This window comes from Ruditapes philippinarum, unplaced genomic scaffold (genome assembly GCF_026571515.1).
Source record: "Ruditapes philippinarum isolate M1 unplaced genomic scaffold, ASM2657151v2 ctg5124_1_1_1_1, whole genome shotgun sequence".
Classification (NCBI taxonomy): Eukaryota; Metazoa; Mollusca; class Bivalvia; order Venerida; family Veneridae; genus Ruditapes; species Ruditapes philippinarum.
This window is the reverse complement of record NW_026863217.1, coordinates 136,596-159,060: the sequence shown is the minus strand read 5'-3', so window position 1 is coordinate 159,060 and position 22,465 is coordinate 136,596. Positions and strand designations below refer to the sequence as shown.

The following is a 22,465-nucleotide window of genomic DNA, read 5'->3' as shown; positions in this document are numbered from 1 at the left end:
TATAATTAATTTTCCGTCATATTGCATACATTAATATGTACTTCCGGTTAACCATAGTTGCTACTTTCGTTTTCGTCCGATGATCAATTTACTTCACTAATTTACATTAGATATATTGTTGTTGAAATAAATGTGTTATTGTGCTTTTATTGTAATGAATTATCATGAGTGCGTATTAAAAGCATGTGCATTACTGATGGATACTGACAAACTTGCATTTATGTCATTGCTACGAATGCTTGTGTTTATATTTCACTTTTAATATACATGTATTAAATTTTGAATAATATATTTTTGTTCATTTATTATTTGTATTTGTAAGTGATTTACAGTCATTTCAACGGTTAAATATTGTAGCATTGCCGCTATCAACAATAACAAACCTACTTCTTTGCACATTCAATCAGGTACATGTATATACATGTACGAATGTCAACGTAATGGCGGCAGATCCACGTTACTCGAATTCCGTTTCTCTCGAAGTAAAATGCCCAGTCCCTTGGATTTCGAGTTATCGAGAGTCAACTGTATATCATTCTGTATATGTACAACTCAGTGAACTGTCAAAGAATTTTTCAGCATTTTAACAAAAATTATTGCTAGATAAATTTTAAAGTTTAGTATTAATATTCTATGAAAATGTTTATTAGTTATATCTTTATACCCATTAACTTACGAGTGTGCCTCAAAATGTGTTCGAAGCACTACACTTAATACCATATTCTGGTGTATGGACACGGACACAGCGCTTGAATGATTAAATGATAAATTCTTGCCTTTTCACCCGCCCAAATGCACTTTAAGATGTCTAATTCATCTCTTCAAATGGATTTAAATACAATCATGAATGAAAAATGTAAGAATTGATCATGAATGAAAAACGTAAGAATCAGTAAATATTGATATTTGTCTAGTTTGTGGTCATGATTGCTGCAAGCGTCTCAAGGTACTGCTCCAACACTGTAGGGAGTTAAATCCTTAATGACAAGAGCCACCGCCGGGCGGGGGCAACGCTCGACTTTTTACTTTTTCTAAACGCAAACATAGAAAGGTTTGAACATATATTGATGTTTCCTTTTTATAAATTTAGTTGGTCTGTCTTGTCACATTAGTTTTGTTTATATATTTTGTATATATATGAATAGAAACATTAAGCATATTTCTAAAAATAGAAACAATGACGCAATTTCTAAAAATAGAAAAAAATGACGCAACTACTAAAAATAGCAACAATGACGCAATTTCTAAAAATAGAAAAAATGACGCAATTTCTAAAAATAGAAAAAAATGACGCAATTTCTAAAAATAGAAACAATGACGCAATTTCTAAAAATAGAAAAAAAAAATGACGCAATTTCTAAAAATAGCAACAATGACGCAATTTCTAAAAATAGAAAAAAAAATGACGCAATTTCTAAAAATAGCAACAATGACGCAATTTCTAAAAATAGCAACAATGACGCAATTTCTAAAAATAGAAAAAATGACGCAATTTCTAAAAATAGAAAAAAATGACGCAATTACTAAAAATAGCAACAATGACGCAATTTCTAAAAATAGAAAAAAATGACGCAATTTCTAAAAATAGAAAAAAATGACGCAATTACTAAAAATAGCAACAATGACGTAATTTCTAAAAATAGAAAAAATGACGCAATTTCTAAAAATAAAACAAAAATGACGCAATTTCTAAAAATAGCAACAATGACACAATTTCTAAAAATAGAAAAAATGACGCAATTTCTAAAAATAGAAAAACATGACGCAATTATATACATGAATATATATGTATATATATATATATATATTTGATATATATATATTTGATATATATATATATATATATATATCTATATATGTATATATATATATATATATATATATACATGCATATATATATATATTTATATATATATATATATATACCTGCATATATGTATATATATACACACACACATTTATATATATATTTATATATAATATACATATACTATACATACACACACACCGATAAAATGCACAATCTGAGAAAATTCAGTAATATAACCTTCAAGGTCAAGGTCATTAAAGAGCCCAAGCAAATTTGGGTTTGATAAACAACAAGGGGTGGTCCTTAAGAATGTTCTGTTATAATATGAAGTTTATCCCTTCAAAAATAGCAAAGTTACAGTCAGTTACTGCCAAAACAATGAAAATTTCAATAATTTGACCTTCAAAGGCAATGTCATTAATGAGTGAAGGTCAAGGTCTTTCGGTATATTTTTAACAGTTATCTTTGAAGATTATTATGTTCAAGTTTGAAGACAATCCATTCAAAAATAACAAAGTTACAGCCAATAATAGCCAAAAAAATGAAAATTTCAATAATTTGACCTTCAAAGTCAAGGTCATGGATGAGTGAATGTCAAGGTCTGACTGGTTATTTTTAAGGGATATCCTTGAAGATTATTATGTTCAAGTTTGAAGACAATCCATTCAAAAATAACAAAGTAACAGCCAATAACAACATGAACAAGCAAAAATTGGACTTTTAACCTTGAAGGTCAAGGTCATTTATGGATGAAGGTCAAGGTTAGTGTGGTCTACTGAAAGGTCTTGTCCCAAGGGTTGTTGTGGCCAAGTATGAAGACAATACACCAAGAAATAAAAAAGTTATGATCCAGGTACAAGTTTTCGGACGGCAACGGCAACGGCAACGGAGACGGCAACGGCAACGGCAACGCCGACCTGACTATAACAATACCTCTACTTTTTTTTTCAAAAAAAAAAAAGTCGAGCTAAAAATGAGCCACGTCATGACAAAACCAACATAGTGGGTTTGCTACTAGCATGCATCCACGCAGTCTGATCAGGATCAAATATGCTGTTCACTTACCAACTCTATTACAAGTATAGAAACTGACAGCGAACAGCATGGATCCTGATCAGACTGCGCGGATGCGCAGGCTGGTCTGGATCCATGCTGGTCGCAAACCCATTATGTTGGTTTTGTCGTGACGCGGCTCAAATATTAACATATATTACATACCAGCTGTAGTAAGGCAACACTGGCCGCAGATTCTGCTGCCTCCTCCTTCGTCTTACACAATGATCCCTGAAATCTGGCTCCGTTAAATAGTGATACTACACAGTAGAATACCCCACTCTGTAAATATTTACATTATCATTATAGTTATACAGTTTTAACCATTTACAAATATCAGAAAAATATTTCCAGCATTTCTAACAAAAAAAAACTTTATTTTGTACATGTATTTACATCTTTAATTGAAAGCTGTTAGGTTTTTTCTTTATTAATCATACAGTTTAAGCACTGTCCAATTCAAAGCATACAATTTGTTCCTTATGTAATAGCATCAATTTATTTTTGGTAAGGTTGTCCAATATATCCAATATATATGTTGGACATCACAATATTTATCTGGCACTTTTATATTGCAATATGTTTTCAGAAATAGTAATATATTGACACTTTAACCTTTTAATAAAATCATTATTATAGTCAACTTGTTTTAGCTTGACTTCAAATGGCATTTACATTAAGTTGTCAAATCCTTTATTTACAATCCTTTTTATAAATCTTTTATTAAAGGGCCTGTCACATACTATTCATTGGGGCATAATAGTAAATGATTAACTCTTTAAGGTTCTATAGGTCTTGCCCTTGATTTTCAAGTATTATAAATAGTCCTCAATATACGACAATATGTCTGAAAATATCGCAATATTATTATTCTTTGTAATACCCACCTCTTATTTTTGCACAGTTCTACCAATCTTGTCTTCATATGACAAATCATTTGCTCACTAAGTTATTCCAGAATAATTATTCAAATTGTTAAAAATGACCACAATGCTTTTCACCCACGTATATTTCTTAACTTTTATAATTGTACCACAAGAGGAAAACAAAATACTCATCATAGTGTTTTACCTTTGGTAAATAATCATACATAGGTAAACCCATTTGTAAAGACTGGCAGAAGCTCATCAGCTCCATTACTGGGTTCCTACAACAAACAAAAATATATATACTGGCCACACAATAGTCAAACATGGAAACAAGAGCACTGCATGCTGTGTATACGCTCCTCTGTTAAGGGCAAAGACTATCTATAACCACCAAACAATAGTCAAACATGGAAACAAGAGCACTAGACTCGTCGGACCTATGCTTGTCCAATAAAGGCAATTATTTGATTATTATTTTAATACACTTTGACTTTAAAAAAACTTTTTCGAATTTGTTTTCTAGCTGATCATAATTATGCGCCTGGGCAAGCATAGATCCAGTGAGTCTACATGCCACTCCTCTGTTAACAATAACCAATTTTGACAAAAATTCTAGGTTGAAAAGGGGAATAACTCCAAAAATATGACTTTGAAACATCAATTATAAAACCACAACTATCAAACTGTCTGTAACATCTTTGAAGATAATAAGCAATGAATTACATATCATTCTTGTTTCATTAATACCCCTATATTTTCTAACTAAGAAAGATATTTTTAAATGTGTATTGTCAAAGAAAAAATACCAGACTGGAGAAATTGATATGATTTACCTGTTACCACCTCTAGACTGTGGTATCAACAATGCTGGTCTTTTGTTTTGTACATTATTCTGAAAACCTTGCTGTTGACCTTGATGACCTTGTGGTTGCCTTGGTGACTGTTGACCTTGACCCTTCTGTTTCTGGTACCCCTTTCCTTTGTTTTGTTGTTCCTGTGATTTATCTACATCAGACTGAACCTGCTGCTTCTTGGCACCTGCATGTATTAATCAAGGTCATGAACTCAAGGTCATATGATAAATTCAAGGTCACAATGTCAATGGAACAAAATCTACATCTGAATCTTAATTAGCAACCTTGACCACTTCGCAATGGATACCATCAAGATTTAAAGTAAAATACGTTGATTGAAGTAGTCTTGCAGGTACATGTATAAGGTCTCTGTTGAAGAGTGGTTAAGATCTCCAACTTTAAACCACTTGCCTCTCAATGCAGTGGGTTCAAATCCCATCATTGACTTTTGAATTCTTTCATGTAGCTAGGATTGGTGCTTGCATGTGCCTAATATAACGTGTTCAGGGACAACTGAGGTCTCAGTAGAGCTTAAAAGTTGCCATTTGATCTTCACAGTGTTGGTGTGACTTAAAATTCAATGAAAAACAAACAAATATGATCCTATACATTTCGCCAGTTTTGTCTGTACACAATTTTACTGTCATATGACATGGCAGCCATTCTTCATTGAAGTATCATCTAAATAAACACATCAATTTTATTTACAATGGACTGCAGGGCAATTTCTATGGTAATATGTTTTGCTCTCAATGAACATAAGGTTACAAACAACTGACTTTTCATTTTTTTTTCTCTCTTCTTTTTTTGACAACTGAAATACACTGATAGTTTCATATTTTTTATCCTCAAAGGTAGCAAATAGAATGTACAAATATAAGTTTAACTCACCATCAAACAATTCCTGAATAGAAACTTGTCTTCCATAACTCTTCCCACCTCCACTACTTGCTCCCCCACTATCTGCAGGAGGGTCCGAATTCTTGCTGGATTCTGATTGGTCAGTTATATTTAGCATCTTCTTTAGTGCATCTGTGCCATTCTAGTCAGAACATAATTCACACATTTGTAACAATTTCATATTCAGTAACTCAAAATAAAACTTCTATACAACAACAAAAAAGAAACAACAGAATTTTAGGACCTTATGTTATGTTTATTTTCAACTCCTTGAAAGTTTATCTTTTTTTTTTACTGAAAGCTTTTTTATCTTTTTACTGTACTGATACAGTTTTCAAAATGGTATTCATTTGCCATTTCTTTGAAACATGGTTTCTTCCTTTTGCTTTTTGTCCAATTGTTAAAGAAATTCAGTATTCTTTTATTCACTACTTTGTTCACTATTGCTACTTTTTTTGACTTACTTAATCAGAAAATTAGCATGTACATTGTAAAATGTTCTAAACTGATAATGAAAATATCATAAAACACATGTTTACCTTTACTTGAGAGTCATTTCTGAAGCTAAATGGACCCTTACATACAAAAATTGTTTTCTACAACCTAAAATAGTCAGTGATCAGTATATAGCTTACATTATTACTTACCTCTGGTTTATTTTCATTTTCTTCTTTAGATATGTGAACTTCTTCAAGAGATTTAAACATGGCTGCAAATTCATCGTTAGACACTACTTTAGAACTACTATACTGTGATTTACTGTCTGATTTAGCATTCTGAGCACCTGGCTGAATGGTTTTAGTGTCATTTGCATTGCTTGCTCCAGAAAACAAGCTTTGTACATCAATTTTAGTATTATTTTGATTAGAGTTGCTTCCCTTACTGGCATTATCAGGGGAAGGCACTCTTGGCAATACTGCAGCTGCTGATGAGAGTGACAGTCCTTGACTAGAGTTATCTGCTGCTGGTGGTTGAGATGCCTGTAACTGTTTCCATATGTTGTCAAATTCTGTACTTCCACTAGTCTGCCCTTTCCCAGGCTAAACAGGAGATAAAAGAAAGTTATTTTCCTTATTTAAAGGATATAAGATATGATAATAATCAGTTAAACTGCTGATATCAAATATTATTCTCAAAATAAAGAGGGCTAATGCAACTTGATTTGTACATTAGCATCTGCAGGAACACGAGAATGCATTAAAAGCCCTAGTCTACAGGGCGAGGTATTTATTCAGTTAGAGGACTTCTGTAGTTGTTAATGCACTAAAAAAGGTGCATTAGGGCTATTTATGCATAAAAGTATACATCTGAAGTGGTGTATTTGCGTTTCATTATTAGTTTTAAGAGGCAATTGCTTGTGTCATGCTTTTATTTTCAAATTTTTAAAGCAAAAATGTTGTAAAAAAATGATCACAAATATTACTGATCAAAACTTGCAAACATACTTTATTCTGCTGGGACTCTCCTGTGGACAACTTCCTTTTTGACTGGTTCCCTGAAGTGACTTTAGGAGTGACAAATGTTGGTTGGCTGGTTCCAGCACTGGCTCCATTAAACACTTGTCCTGATACATCTTCCTTCGTATCCTGTTAAATAAAGAAAACTAAAAATGTGTCCAAAGGACACGGATGCCCCCACACGCCACTGTTCAGTCAATCTTATGACTCTAGGTCAAATATTTTTTGGACTACATGTGCTACATGTTGAAAACTAAAAATCAACAAAGGGCCATAATTCTGTAAAATTTGGCCGCAGCAAAAACTTCTTCCTTTACTGCCATCTACACATTAAGGTTGTTCATCCCTGAAAGTTTAAGCAAAATCTGCCATCCGGTTTAAGAGGAGTTACGTTCACAAAATTTCTACATAGTATCTAGTGAACATATCAACAAAGGGCCATTATTCTGTTAAATTTGGTCGCAGCAAAAATTCCTTCCTTTACTACCATCTACACATTAAGGTTGTTCATCCCTGTAAGTTTAAGCAAAATCTGCCATCCGGTTTAAGAGGAGTTGCATTCACAAGATTTCGGGACGTACGGACGGACGTACCAAAATTTGATGTTTATGAGGCAAATGAGCTCATAAACACCACCTGGACCAACGTCCATAAGCAAAATAAGCTCATAAAAAACAAAAAAATAGCTCTTAATTTGAATTTTATGAGTTTATGTTCTTTATTTAACTACAGAATGAAGCTCATAATAATCAAATGTTGGCTCGGCCTTTGACTGACGGATGGACGGACAAGTGCAACGCTATATGCTCCCACATTGTGGGGGCATAAAAATTGTATATCACCATAACATTGAATAAGAGCACTGCACGTAATGATAATGCTTGTCTCTTAAAAATTCTATATTAAAAAGGGGCATAAATCCAAAAAAATTGCTTTCAGAAGTATGCGCCTTTCTAAAAACTGCACCTTGTCTTGATAAGCAAGTACTCCAAATTTCAAGTTGATTGTCTTGATAACTGTACCATGTCTTTACTTATAAATGTTTGAATAACAGGTACATTTGACACTATAACACAGCAATCATAATAGCCAAACTTTCTCTTTGAAACAGACAAGCTAATTAAATAAAAGTGAAGCGGCTGAGGGTTGTTCACCTCTTTCCCAAAAATATTGATCCTTACTGGGTTGAGAGAGCATAATTGGTGTATCCAGTAGTATTCCCTTGAATGTCTTGGAGTCATACTCTAATCTGAGGTTGTCAGATTGAAGAATTTCAGTAATTTTGACATTGCATGTACTTAACATAATGGCTATCATTGGCTATCAATGAACATATATTAAAAAACTTTCAGTCAGACAGTGCACTTTGCTTTTCTAATTTCTTAATAGTAATTAAGGAATTTTGAAAACTGAGAATGGCTCAGTAAATGGCCACGCTATATCTATGGGCCCTGGTCAGTGTGTAGGAAGCTATGAGGTGCCTGGAACCAATCAGTACTGGGCATTGAAGGTAAAGTTTCTTGCTTAAGGGAAAAACAACTTGCCCCTGACAGGGTCCTAGCCCATGCAGCTATCAATCATTAGATTACTAGTCTGACATATTAACCACTTTTCCATGCCACCACTAAGCTACATTGTAATGTTGACACACAGGTGAGTTTGACAGCCACACTAAGTTCTTACAGCCAAGCTAAAATTTCATCTGAAGTACAGCTTTGACTGATGATGTTCTGAAACTTTTCATACAATTTTATACCTGTGTATTTCTATTATTTTGCTTCTCGTATTGATCATTCTGTCTCGAATAGCCAGCCTGATTTCCTGATCTACCCTGCCTGTCCCATTGTTGATTACCTCCCCTGGAATACTGGTTGTCATGGTAACCTAAAAAGGTAATATAAATATGGTTATTACAATTTCTTTCATTGACCTTTAAATTGTGATACACCTATAGACTGCACTTCTCTTTTTACACAGTTTGGTTTGTTTGTTTTGTTGGATTTTTTTAAGGTCGCACCAAAAGGACATTAGGCCACTTTACTGAGGAAGAAGACCTCAAGTGCACTATTTCAGACACAAGCAGGGACCTCTGTAAGAGCCATTGACCTTCCATACAATAACTCAAAAGCTTTCTCACATTCCCTGACGAGATTCAAACCCACAGCATTGAGGGGCAAGTGATTTGAAGTCAGAAACCACTTGGTCATAAAAGGCCCCTTAAACAGTTTGTAAGGCACACTTTGAGTGACTACAAAGCCTGATAAAATTTAAAATCAATGAATATGAAAAGCATTAAAACAAAATTAATTTACATGTTTAGAACAGTTTAACTACTAAACAAAAACAACTTTTCACACTAATTATCTTTAGACAACTCTTTTTCTATTATGTGTCACAAAAATATAAATAATTGCTAAATTCTAGACGTTTTTTGTAAAGTTTGTTTATTTGAAATGCAATGAAAATTTCATATTCAATCTTTCATTATACTGTAAGATAATACTCGAAATGAAGTCTAACAAATTTCATCAACAATGACCTGTTCTGTTATCAGGTAGTCCTTGGTAACCACCTTGATTTCTTTGAAAACCTTGTTGCCCTCCATAACCTTGATTATACTGGTGAGGCCCTGGTTGTCTCGGGGCACTGGCATTAGCATAACTAAAATCATTGGTAACATTTCTATGTTGCTGGCCCTGGTATGGCTGGTTCTTGGCTGCTACAGGAATTTGTATGGCAGATTTGACACCATTTTTACGTTCACCATGTGTTATATTCAACAATCCCGATGGTGGCATTCTGTAACCTCTCTTTGATGAATTTCTGTAATGATTAAGTCATATTAAACTCCTGTATTTCTGAAATGGACTTGACCAGCTTTTTATTTTGGAACAGTGCAGGTCAATTTTGGGGTAATTACTAATAACAATTGACTTGTGTCCAAAAAAAATAAACTGTTAAATTTTCACTTAGCAAGAGCACTTCATGGCGACAAAATATTCTAAGTTAAAACAGTGCATAACTTTAAAAATAAGATTTCAGATAACAACTGCACCTTCACATGAAAACCAAGAGTAGCAAGTTATGTGTTGATATATTCTAATGTTTAAATGATGGGCTCCATTAAAGATATTGCATGACAATGATGATACACCTATCATAATAGCTCCACATTTTCAAGCTAAAAATCATAAATTTCATTGTTTTATATTAAAACCAAGCGAAAACCTTTAACAAATTCAGTACAACCTCTGCATAACAATGTTGTTTGGAATATTGAAGATTTTAGTTGTTACTGTGAGAAGTTGTATAATTTTTATTGAAGACTTACTCTTGGAAAAAATTGCTATTGTTTGTTGCAAAGAGCTTATTTCTTAAAAGAGAGCCACACTTCAGAGGTTTCACTGTAGTATTACTTGCTCAGGGTCTCTTCTAGTATTGCAACATTCAACCATTCAGCACCAAACTTTAAACAGATGTAATTCTGAATATAACATTATACAACTGATGCCACTGGCATAGGATAAAGAAGAACCACATTTAGATCAGGTACCTACCTTATAGAAATTCCTCCCTGAAAATCGTCATCAAAGATCACCTCATACATTGTATTGACCTCGACCTCTGCCGGATGTATTCCCACAACTGTCCCCCGCAAACCAAACGGCACCGGAAATCCCTGTCTTGTATTAACAACTCTGTCATAGAGCTGGTACATGGCAGACTGATCCGGGATCAGAGACCCGCTCGTAGGCGACGGCTTTAAGTGAAAACATAATATTTAAAAATACACTCATGTGGAATAAAGATAAAACTTATTGATATTTTTTATGATTTAAGAGGGTTTTTCCTTTGAAATTCAGACAGGGGGTGAATGGATCCCAACTTTCAGATTTTGGGAGTCTGTTGAAGGTTTTTAAGGGTCCCAATTTCAAAACATATTTTCAGCAACTGAAATCTATTCAAGTTGTTTATATGTTACAGTTGTAGGCTTCTATTTCAAGGACACCTATCTAAGAGATTGACTGTATGGAATGGAAATTGGGTAATTCTCTTCAATAGAAAAGGTGCCTACATTATACAGATCAAATTTTTCTCAGAAAAGTGACCAAATAACCATAAATGAATGGAAATTTTAAAATTGGTTCGAGGGTCCTTGGCATGCATTATTGCTGAAAAATGGCAGTCCTAGGACCAAACCCTGCTTAAGGGAAAACCCTGATTTAATAGGGGAAAAAAATCAAAATCGACTAAAAAAAACAAATAATTGTTGTAACACTACTTTTGATAATTTATGAAATTTCTTCAAACACTGGCACATACATGAAATAATAAAAAGTACATTCAAGTCCCAGTTACATAAAGTATGTCTCAACAAAAAGATGCCATCCAAAACCTTGTTCTTTTTTTCAATATACAGATACAAATACTTCACACTTAATATAAAAGCCATTCTTTTTCCAAAGTAAAAATTTATATCCAAATAGTATTCCACAATAAGGACAAAAGGTATTGCATCATTTGAGTGTAACTGGTATAATTGTATACACTACCTTATAAAGTAGATGAGGCTTAACTTGCATTTTCACTCTTTTTTGTCTTTTCTTGTTTGCCTCCTGTAAAAAAAAAAAAAAAATTATTTCAGGCACCTGAGTAGAACCACCAATGTTCCGTAAGCTAGCTGGATAGCTTCCTCACATGAAAGAATCCTCAGTCCCTGTCGGGATTTGAACCCACAGCAGTGAGAGGCAAGTGGTTTGAAGTCAACGACCTTAACCACTCGGCCCCCACAATATCATGATAAGCACATATTCTTAGGTACACTTAATACACAAAGACCATAAGGTAACCACCTTTCAAAGGTATACTTACTACAACTTGGTCTGTCAGTTCCTGCAATGCTTTTATAGTTCCTTCACTAATAATATCAGCCCCTGATTTCATAGTTTTCAACCCAGAGCATGGCAACTTCTTTATAAACTCTTCAACAGTTTTTAAAGTGTAATCGCTGAAATGATCAATAAAAAGAAATGATTTATTTGACTACTACAAAATACATCGAACTTCGTTTGCTCGAACTCGCAGGACCTGTGCAAATTTGTTCGAGAGATCGGTAGTTCGAGCCAACCGAGGTTGAACTATTACATAGAACATAGGCTTAAAGAATTTCCATCTTACATTGGACAAATGATAAATACGTCAATATAATTGTTTGTTAGTAAATGATAAATATGTCAATATAATTGTTTGTTAGTACATCTGTTTGTCGAAAACGTCAGATTAAGAATTATTATCTTATTAGCAGTACACTGCGTTTATCTATGTTCATGCATATTGCAATTGGTTGAGTTCGATTGGGCGATCATTATCCACGCATTCTGATCAGGATCCATGCTGGTTGCTATCAGTTTCTCTACTTGTAATAGTTTGGAGGCGAACAGCATAGATCCTGATCAGAGTGCGCAGATGCGTATGCTGGTCTGTAGTTAATTTTGTAATGGTGCGGCTCAATTATAAAGAAACCCAGTACCTACCATGTCTTAGGTATGAGATCAGATTCATAGTACATATCATTATGCTGCTTGTTTGATTTGGAAATACTCTCAAACATCTCTGGAAACCTGAAATGATCATGGTTATCTATTTAATGCCAGACCAATGGGGATAAAATCAGCCTAATTATAACTGTGTATGAAATCTTGACCCTGCAGTTGCAAATGATTTGAAATTGAAAAAATATGACATATACTTTTTATGTTCATGGAACATGTTCATAGAATACAGTCCTATTCATATAAACAAATTTTCCCTTGTGATTTAATCCCCACAGGTAAAGGTTTCCCTAAGTAGCAATGAGGTCTCCCTCATGTGACATCATGATTAAAAAGAAACCATTCATTTATAGATCTATACGTTTCAAAACTTTTTCAAACATTTGATCTGAAGATTTTGAGATAAATATTTAGGAAGATTTACCGATCTTCTGATAATAAAATTGCGTAAAAATCAAAGATTTGACATGGACGAATTACCGGACATTAGGTTAAAAGTCCTGAGAACATTTCATTATCAATGGCAGGAAAGCTATCAATGTTTACTCACTTATCCATATATTGGGACAAAACATCGACAACTTTATCTGAATACGTCCACTGCCCTTCGTTGTTTTTAGTATACCCAGGAACTTCCTCGCCTCTTTTAGTAAACTTCAGATTCAGTCCTACATTAACTTTATGTGGATTGGCCTGTTCACGAGCTAGCTCTGCCTCCCCAGCTGTCACATAAATTGTGCCGGTCAACCGTGACAACAGGTGCGAACTTATGCCGACCTTCTGCGCAACAACGTAACCGGAATAGTAACGGTCAGCATGCACCTGAAAATAAACAATAATACTATCTTAACTTTCTTAAACTGACTTGTCCAACTTCCATTTTTGCCACTTTTCATTATGCAATTAGGGGAGTATCAAGTTAAAAATTAGGGGGATATCAAATTTAATTTTTTTAGTTGATTAGCCAATAGTATGGATCCTAGTCTGATTGCACGGAAGAAAAGGCCGGCTTTGCTCTATACTGTCACTGAAGGCATAGGCTAATCACTTCCAGTTCCAAACAGGTTTTGGGTAAAATACTGTAATCTTTCATTGTACTGATTGTTTCATTTAAATAACAGTTTCTACATCCATATATGTAATTCACTGTACTAAACATTTTTAATAATAATTATCTCTTCTTCTATAAAATACTATGGAGTACTAAGATGATATTCCTACAGTGGAAGTGTTTAACCATTTATAATAGACTAAAATCTATTAATTAATTTATTATTTCTTTTTCCTTTTTTTTTTGTCTACTAGATAGTTTGCTTCAGAAAATAATTAAAAGAAAGAGGAAAAATATGAGATGTCTCTAGCAAAGAATTTTCTTTAAAATATTATTGAAAGTGAGTGAAAAAAGGACATTTTCTGAGGGACCACATTCAGTACCATTTCAAGCACAGTATGGGGAGGGTTATCTACCTTGATTATAAAAAATAGTGTATTCTAGCATTCGCCCAGACATTCCAATAGCTAGCAGGATTCAAACCAAGAACAATAAGGACCAAAATATTTAACGTTAGCAACCTTTACCACTCAGCCATAAAAGGCTAGCCATAGGCTAATCTTGCTTAAAATTGAACACAGCTTTATCATTTAGATAAAAATATAATAATGAAATATCACTAAATAAGAAGGCTTGCTTTAAAGGGACTCACTCCAACGAGTTATTTTTACATAAAGCGACCAAAATTATTTTTAAATGTTTTTGTATTACTGGATGTAGGGGTTGAGTAATAACTCATGTACAAAGTTTCAGGTCATTTGTTTACTCTGTTTCCTATGAATAATCAATTTTATTGTGCAAATTGACCCAAATCATTGACCCAAATCAGCCAAAAATTCTCATATAAATTGAATTTTTATTTACTACTGAGTATATTTATATATCACCTATTGCATAGTTTTTAATTCAAAGTGTACCAGTTCAGTTACCAAAGAATTTCAAATTTATGATTTAGATGATTGTTCCTTAGTAGAGTTTCTTTAATATTCAAAAAAAAAAAATCTAAACAGCAATGTTAACATTATAAAAATGTGTACTATAAATGAATGCATGTCTATGTATGTCCATTTACACAACAAATGCATTCATATTTTAAACAGATATTTTCGCTGCATTGGTTTATGGGTAGAAAACATAGACACAGTCACTGAAGATCTCTACTATACATTATTCTTATAATGTTTTATGATCAAATTGTGTTAACCTTTTAACCCTCAGCTTGCTAGTAGTAACACATTCTACCCATCTGACCAGTGCAGACCTAGATCAGCTGGCACATTTGTGTGGTCTGATCGTGGTTCACTGTTCACCCTTCAGACAGTACTTATTTAGAATTTTCCCTAAAAATGATTAATGGTTTTCTCCAGATTAAAAGATGAAAAAATCTGTTTATGTTAAATAGCACAGTAAGAATTAACACCTTTAAATTCACCCTGTTTAATATTATGTACAAACCACTCGACCACTTCAGCAATATTGAAAACAGATTATCATAAAAAATGAATCAAAATTCTAGTTGATTTAATAAGTCAATATGAAGCAAATGAAAAGGGCAAAAATATTTTCAAGCAGCAAATAATTACTTCATTGAAAATTGATCTTTTTAATGTGCAAAGGAATTGATGGAAGAAATGGAAACCTGTGTGATTATAAATGAAAAACTTTTAAAATTGACTGAAAAAGGACTTTTATGACAGGTCTGTTTTTAGCTTATGAAGCTATGGAATTGATTGTTTAAGCCCATTGAAAGCCCTTAACATTAATGATCATTAGTTAAATCAAGTCATCTTTTATTAACCCATTACTTCATGAGCATTTTGTGAAAAATGGCTGTTTTCATTGAAAAGTCTCCCGTTACAAGTTCAAATTGCTATAAAACTATAAAAACTGCTTCAATATTAGTCAAACTTGGCACAAATGTTGACTGAACCATTGCATTTGCAACATCATGCTAAGGCTTAAATTTCCGTCGAAAGTGCGTTGTTTCGCGTATATATATGAGGTAAAGGGTTAAATCACGCTGCTGTGAATGAATATGTATATGCTGCCACAGTCAAACAGTGCATGATCAAAATCATAGATCTCATACATGTATATGATGGGTGTGTAAAGAGGATGAGTGTAATGAACAGTGAAGATTGGGAACAAATATGATGGATTGAGCAGTTGACAGTATGTACCCAATGATTTTCTTTCAAGTCTTTTGTGAGTGGAACCAGGCCCTTTGAGTTGTAAACAATGGCACTGAAATGCTTTCATTTGTGAATATAGTATATCACGAAATATTATACAACAGTATATAGTATAGACAAGTGAACTTACTTTAAATTTGGATTTGTCCATGATTAAGTAGTTTACAAAGTTTTGTATATTAACACTAAAATTCATTAGGCAGCAGTACCCTTAGGGTCTAGTCTAACTGCAAAGATGTGTAGGATAGATGGACTCTATATTGGTAATAGTAACTTAGGTATGAGTATTCAAAAGGTCATGGTCACATGACTGGATGATAATGGTAAAAATCATGTTAAAAGGCAACAAAGCAGAAGAAAAACACGCTAAAACGCTACCATACCATTGATGGATGTATCTGAAGTGTATAAAGGAAAAAAAAGGCTACTTAATAATCTTAACTTTTAATCAACATTATTTTTCAGGCTTTTATACAGATAAAATTAATGAAATTATTAAAGAAAACAAATAGCTAATGTGCACCCCAGGTTTGTTTAAACTACTAATAGGTAACCGGGCAGAACCAATATCCTCAATACAAGCTATACCCTCAAATTAACCTTTTAATAAAGATCAAACATGGTTCACACATTGACGGAAAACAAAACTTTATGACTATAAACATCTTGACCTGTAATGCTTTTATTTTTTTGTTTAATTTCAGCATCAACAATCACATACTTTCACATGAAAAACCTTCCATAATCACATGCTTTCTCATCACCACACTTCCATAATCACATGCTTTCACATAACCACACTTCCATAATCATATGTTTTCACATAACCACACTTCCATAATTACAGTCTTTCACATAACCACACTTTCATAATCATATGCTTTCTTATGACCACACTTCCATAATCACATGCTTTCTCATAACCACACTTCCTTAAAATCACATGTTTTCTCATAACCACACTTCCTTAAAATCACATGTTTTCACATAACCACACTTCCTTAATCACATGCTTTCTCATGACCACACTTCACTTATCACATTCTTTCACATAACAACACTTTCATAATCATGTTTTCACAAAACCACACTTCCGTAATCACATGCTGTCTCATGACCACACTTCAATTCCATCTACTAATAGGCAAGGCAAAATTTCTCAGTGACAAAATCGGACATAGAGTCTAACTGTCATTTGTCTGTCACTGCTGATTCAGAAATCAAGTGAGATAAGTAGTTGGTTACTTATGGAGAAATTGGTAATTAATTACTTAACCTGGAAAGCTGGTTTCGTGGATCGACCAACAAGATATGAGGAAAACTGTGTTGAAATCGGAGTAGAAAACCAGACAAACACGTTACCTGATAATAGGAGAATAGTAGTCACAACTACTTCACTTAATTACAGACAATAAGTACAAACAATAATAGATATTTTAAACAAGAGGGCCATGATGGCCCTGAAGTCGCTCAAATGTATATAGGCCCCGGAGTGGGGCCAGTTTAAACCCCAGGGCTTTTATTTGAACAAACTTGGTAGACACCAATTAGAAGATGTTTCATGCTAAACATCTAAGGTCTAGCTGGTCAAGTTTTTTCTTAACACATATAGTTAAAACAATGACACACCTGGGGCAGGGCCAGTTTTGACCCAAGGGCTTTTATTTGAACAATCTTTGTAGACACTTGCTAGAAAATGTTTCATGCTTAATATCTAAACTCTAGCTATTCGGTTTTTTTCAAAGAAGACTTTTAAGTTTTTGCTATACACATATAAGGAAAAACAATGACACACCTGGGGCAGGACCAATTTTGACCCTAGGGCTTTTATTTGAACAAACTTGGTAGACACTTACTAGAAGATGCTTCCTGCTTAATATCTAAACTCTAGCTATTTGGGTTTTTTCAAAGAAGATTTTTTAAAGTTTTTGCTATACACATATAAGGAAAATCAACTAGAACTATCACTAAATGTGATTAATACCCCCACAAGACTGCTTCGGAAATGAGGATGTTACTAAGAATTGAAATATAGAGTTATGGTTGTTGGCAATTAAAGATAGTTGTGGTTCTTGTATGTTGCATTTCCTTTCAATGTGGTTGGCCATTGATGAAGTTTAATTGAATTACTCTGTATCAAGTCCAGAAAGACAAAGAAAAGGAACAAAGGGCAAAAACTCTATAAATACTGAAGATAGAGTTATAGTTCTTGTGCACTGCACTTCCTCTTATTGTGCTTGACCATTGTATGAAGTTGTTTTGAATTCCAACCACTACGTTTTAAGTTATGCTCCTGACAAGGAAAAGTATCAAAGGGCAGTAACTCTGTAATTATTCAAGATGGAGTTATGATTCTTTTTTTTTAAAATGGAGTTATGGCTCTTGTGCACTGCACTTCCTTTTAATGTCCTTGACAATTGTATGAAGTTGTATTGAATTCCAAACAGTGGTTTTCAAGTTATGCTCTGGACAAGGAAAAGTAACAAAGGGCAATAACTCTGTAATTATTCAAGATGGAGTTATGATTCTTGTGCACTGCACTTTATCTCAATGTGCTTGACCATTGTATGAAGTTATATTGAATTCCAAACATTAGTCTTCAAGTTATTGTCCGGACAAAAAAAGCAATGGAAAAGTAACAAAGGGCAGTAACTCTGTAATTACTTTAGATAGAGTTATGGTTCTTGTGCACTGCACTTCCCCTTATTGTGTTTGACAATTGTATGAAGTTGTTTTAAATTCCAACCAGTAGTTTTCAAGTTATGCTCTGGACAAGGAAAAGTAACAAAGGGCAATAACTCTGTAATAAGTCAAGATAGAGTTATGGTTCTTATGCACTGCACTTCCTCTCATTGTGCTTGACCATTGTAAGTAGTTATATTGAATTCCAACCATTAGTCTTCAAGTTATGCTCCGGACAAGGAAAATGCAATGGACGTCTGGACCTACCGACCGCCCGACCGACCGACCGACCACCGGGTGACTCCTATATACCCCCTAAAACTTCGTTGTATGTAGTTATATTGAATTCCAACCATTAGTTTTCAAGTTATGGTCCGGAAAAAAAAACAATGGAAAAGCAACAAGGGGAAATAACTCTGTAATTACTTAAGATAGAGTTATGGTTCTTGTGCACTGCACTTCCCCTTATTGTGTTTGACAATTGTATGAAGTTGTTTTGAATTCCAACCAGTAGTTTTCAAGTTATGCCCTGGACAAGGAAAAGTAACAAAGGGCAATAACTCTGTAATTAGTCAAGATAGAGTTATGGTTCTTGAGCACTGCACTTCCTTTCAATGTGCTTGACCATTGTATGTAGTTATATTGAATTCCAACCATAAGTCTTCAAGTTATGCTCCGGACAAGGAAAATGCAACGGACGTCTGGACTGACCGACCGACCGACCACCGGGTGACTCCTATATACCCCCCAAAACTTCGTTTTTGGGGGTATAATGACCCCCGGGCGGGGCCAATTTTAACCCCAGGGCTCTTATTTGAACAAACTTGGTAGACATCCATTAGAACATGTTTAATGCTAAATATCTTAGCTCTCGCTCTTTGGGTTCTTTAAAAGAAGATTTTTCAAGTTTTTACTATATGCATATAGGGAAAATCAATGACCCCCTGGGGTGGGGCCAATTTTAACCCCAGGGCTTTTATTTGAACAAACTTGGTAGACACTCACTAGAAGATGTTTCATGCCAAATATCTAAGCTCTAGCTCTTCGGGTTTTTAGAATAAGATATTTAAAGTTTTTTCTTTTGGTTGACATGGCAACCAGAGTTCTACATGGAATCAAATTCTTTGAACAATTTTCAAAGTTGACCACCAAAGGAACATTCCTGTGAAGTTTGGATGAAATTGGCTTAGTGGTTTATGAGGAGATCTCATTTAAAGTAAGTTTACGAACCGCGGACGACGTACAGATGATCACAAAAGCTCACCCTGTCACTTTGTGACAGGTGAGCTAAAAATTAATTAAAATGGATTCTCTTTAAAGAAAGGAGGAAAAAATAGCAAAATATCCCACACCTGTTGATGATTAATGACATTGGAGAGCTGCGGTTCCTCTAAGATGGACAGGTTGATACGGACACGCCCACTGTCTGTATCTGTCTCTATTACCTCCCCTTGGCATGCGTAATGTGGCCAACCAAGCATAAATACAGCAGTTCCCTCAGGAAGATAGTCCTTTAATGTGCGGAACTGACAGAAACCAGAATCATGTACAGCTATATCCTGAAATCAGACAGAAACCAGAATCATGTACAGCTATATCCTGAAATCAGACAGGAACTAGAATCATGTACAGCTATATCCTGAAATCAGACAGGAACTAGAATCATGTACAGCTATATCCTGAAATCAGACAGAAACTAGAATCATGTACAGCTATATCCTGAAATCAGACAGAAACCAGAATCATGTACAGCTATATCCTGAAATCAGACAGAAACCAGAATCATGTACAGCTATATCCTGAAATCAGACAGAAACCAGAATCATGTACAGCTATATCCTGAAATCAGACAGAAACTAGAATCATGTACAGCTATTCATACTTCATTGTATTTAAGTGTATTTTCCTGAGATAATATTCTATCTTGTTTTTACTTGAAAAGGTTTTATATCACACAATTACAGTATTGTTGATATGGTAACTTTCCAGCTTTACTGACGGTGGAAGACTTCAGGTACACATTCATGCATTATTTCAGACTCAAAGCACCTGTGTAGAACCTACCACATTCCATAAGCTAGATGGATAGCTTTCTCATATGAAAAGTTCCAAAGTTCCTAGTTGTGAGAGGCAAGTGTTTTGAAGTCATCAACCTAAACAACTCGACAATGGACAACTTTAGTATTATTAAGATTAAATTCAGTTAATCAGTTTCGTTTGGATGTATTCTAGTATGGCGAGAAAAATATTGATGCCATTTTTAAAGGTCAAACTGAACCTTTAACTTTGTTTTATTACAATCAAAGATTAAAAAGCTGTTGTAAAATGCTGATCTATTTCTATAGAGTCGAGTACAAGTTTCACTTGTGGCACAAGTATTTTTAAATTTACAAACCAGGGTTTTTTTTTTTTTGAAAACGTACAAAACAGTGTGTAGCCCTCGTGAAAATGATCTTACCTTAACAGTGGCTTGTTTAGCAAATGCCACAGGTAACTTTCCAAACTGTTTATCCATAGTAACTCTGCCGTGAGAACTGAATATATACCTGTCACGGAAATATACATAAGTTACAGTTATATCATCATTGTTCAAAGAAATTGTTTCTTTTCTCTTGGGGGTTGGGGGTTTACGTCACATCAACACAGTATAGGTCATATCACGACGTTCGTGCTTTACTGGTGGAGGAAGACCTCAGGTGCCCTATCTTGCATTATTTCAGGCACGAACCCGCACCTGAGTAGAACCACTGACCTTCCGTAATCTAGCTGGATAGCTTCCACACATGAAAGAATCCAAAGTCCCTGTCAGGATTCGAACCCACGGCGGTGAGGGGCAAGTGGTTTGAAGTCAACAACAATAACCACTCTGCCAAGGACGCCCCGTTCAAAGAAAAACATAGACTATACTACAAATATGAACTATGTAATACTTAAGACAATATTTTCCTATTTTTGTGTTAAAGAAAACTCAAAGCCGCATGAAGAAGCAAGAACATTCAATATAATGCCCCCCCCCCCCCCCCCCCAACATGACAGCATAATTATGGGGTTGCAATTAGTTTTTGACTCTAATTCTTCTGAAAATATTTTTTTCTGGAATTGTTTCATAACAAATATCTTACTTTCTGCCAGTCATAGGTAAGGCCCTCAGTAAAATGTGTGTGTCACCAATGACTATTCCAAGTCTGTCTTTATACCTGAAACAGAAATTAGTCCAGTAAATATCAAATGCAAGTCAACACAAGTTTTTAATTTTTTTTAGAATTTCCTGATAAAAGTATAGAGCAGTGACCTAGTGGCAGTGATTCTGGTTAAATCAAATCTTACAGATGACCTTTATAACAAGCATTTTAATGTGGCAAAGATGGACACCACTTTGACACAGATAAAAACATGAACACACTTGAGAAACAGCAGACAAATCAATGTCACCTTCGGATAAAGCCCCATAAAAGGCAATATAAGCTCTTCTGTAAATTTTCAAGGCAGAATTTTAAGCATCTACACAGTACACATTCTGTATTTCATGTTGATAACTTTTATAATACTTGAATAATGAGCTACCTTAATGTTTTTGCACTACAACAATGATGCCACGCAGCCATCATAATAGCCTGACTTTTTCTACAAAACATGAGATAACAAACCAACCTTTCAACAATAGTGCTGATTTCCTTTGAGTATATTGTATAAGTACTGTCATCAATCTGTTCTCTTTTGATCTGTGGTCGATGGTTCCCAGCTTTACCTTTACCGCCAGCTGGTTCCTCTTGTGTGTAACTGAATGAGAAAAATTTTAATCCTTACTATATTGAAGCAGGAAGTGTTAAAGCATTTGCCACCAGTATAGCACCAGTTCATGTTGTTGGTTTTTTCCTTTTTTAAATAGGTATGTCTAGTCCCATTTCTTTTTTTTTTGTCCAAGAATGAATCATTTCCATAAATAAATTTTATTAAAATAAAGTTAAGAAAATATCAACAGACTTCAATCATTAGAAGGTCAAGGCCAAAACTAAATTATTCAACATGTTCATTTGGAGTGTTG

General features: G+C 34.2%; 1 protein-coding gene across 1 annotated transcript in view; it reads right to left on the bottom strand.

Annotated features, from left to right (window-relative positions):
• LOC132721509 (5'-3' exoribonuclease 1-like) overlaps positions 1–22,465 on the bottom strand; it is a 55,984-nt gene that overhangs the window by 11,831 nt on the left and 21,688 nt on the right. The window contains 18 exon segments of the mRNA XM_060705828.1: positions 3,029–3,145; positions 3,935–4,010; positions 4,566–4,770; positions 5,478–5,628; positions 6,134–6,526; positions 6,932–7,072; positions 8,700–8,827; positions 9,483–9,766; positions 10,501–10,703; positions 11,497–11,559; positions 11,816–11,951; positions 12,478–12,564; positions 13,046–13,317; positions 16,122–16,136; positions 19,773–19,979; positions 20,879–20,966; positions 21,543–21,617; positions 22,072–22,200. Coding sequence (XP_060561811.1) covers positions 3,029–3,145; positions 3,935–4,010; positions 4,566–4,770; positions 5,478–5,628; positions 6,134–6,526; positions 6,932–7,072; positions 8,700–8,827; positions 9,483–9,766; positions 10,501–10,703; positions 11,497–11,559; positions 11,816–11,951; positions 12,478–12,564; positions 13,046–13,317; positions 16,122–16,136; positions 19,773–19,979; positions 20,879–20,966; positions 21,543–21,617; positions 22,072–22,200 — 2,770 coding nt within the window.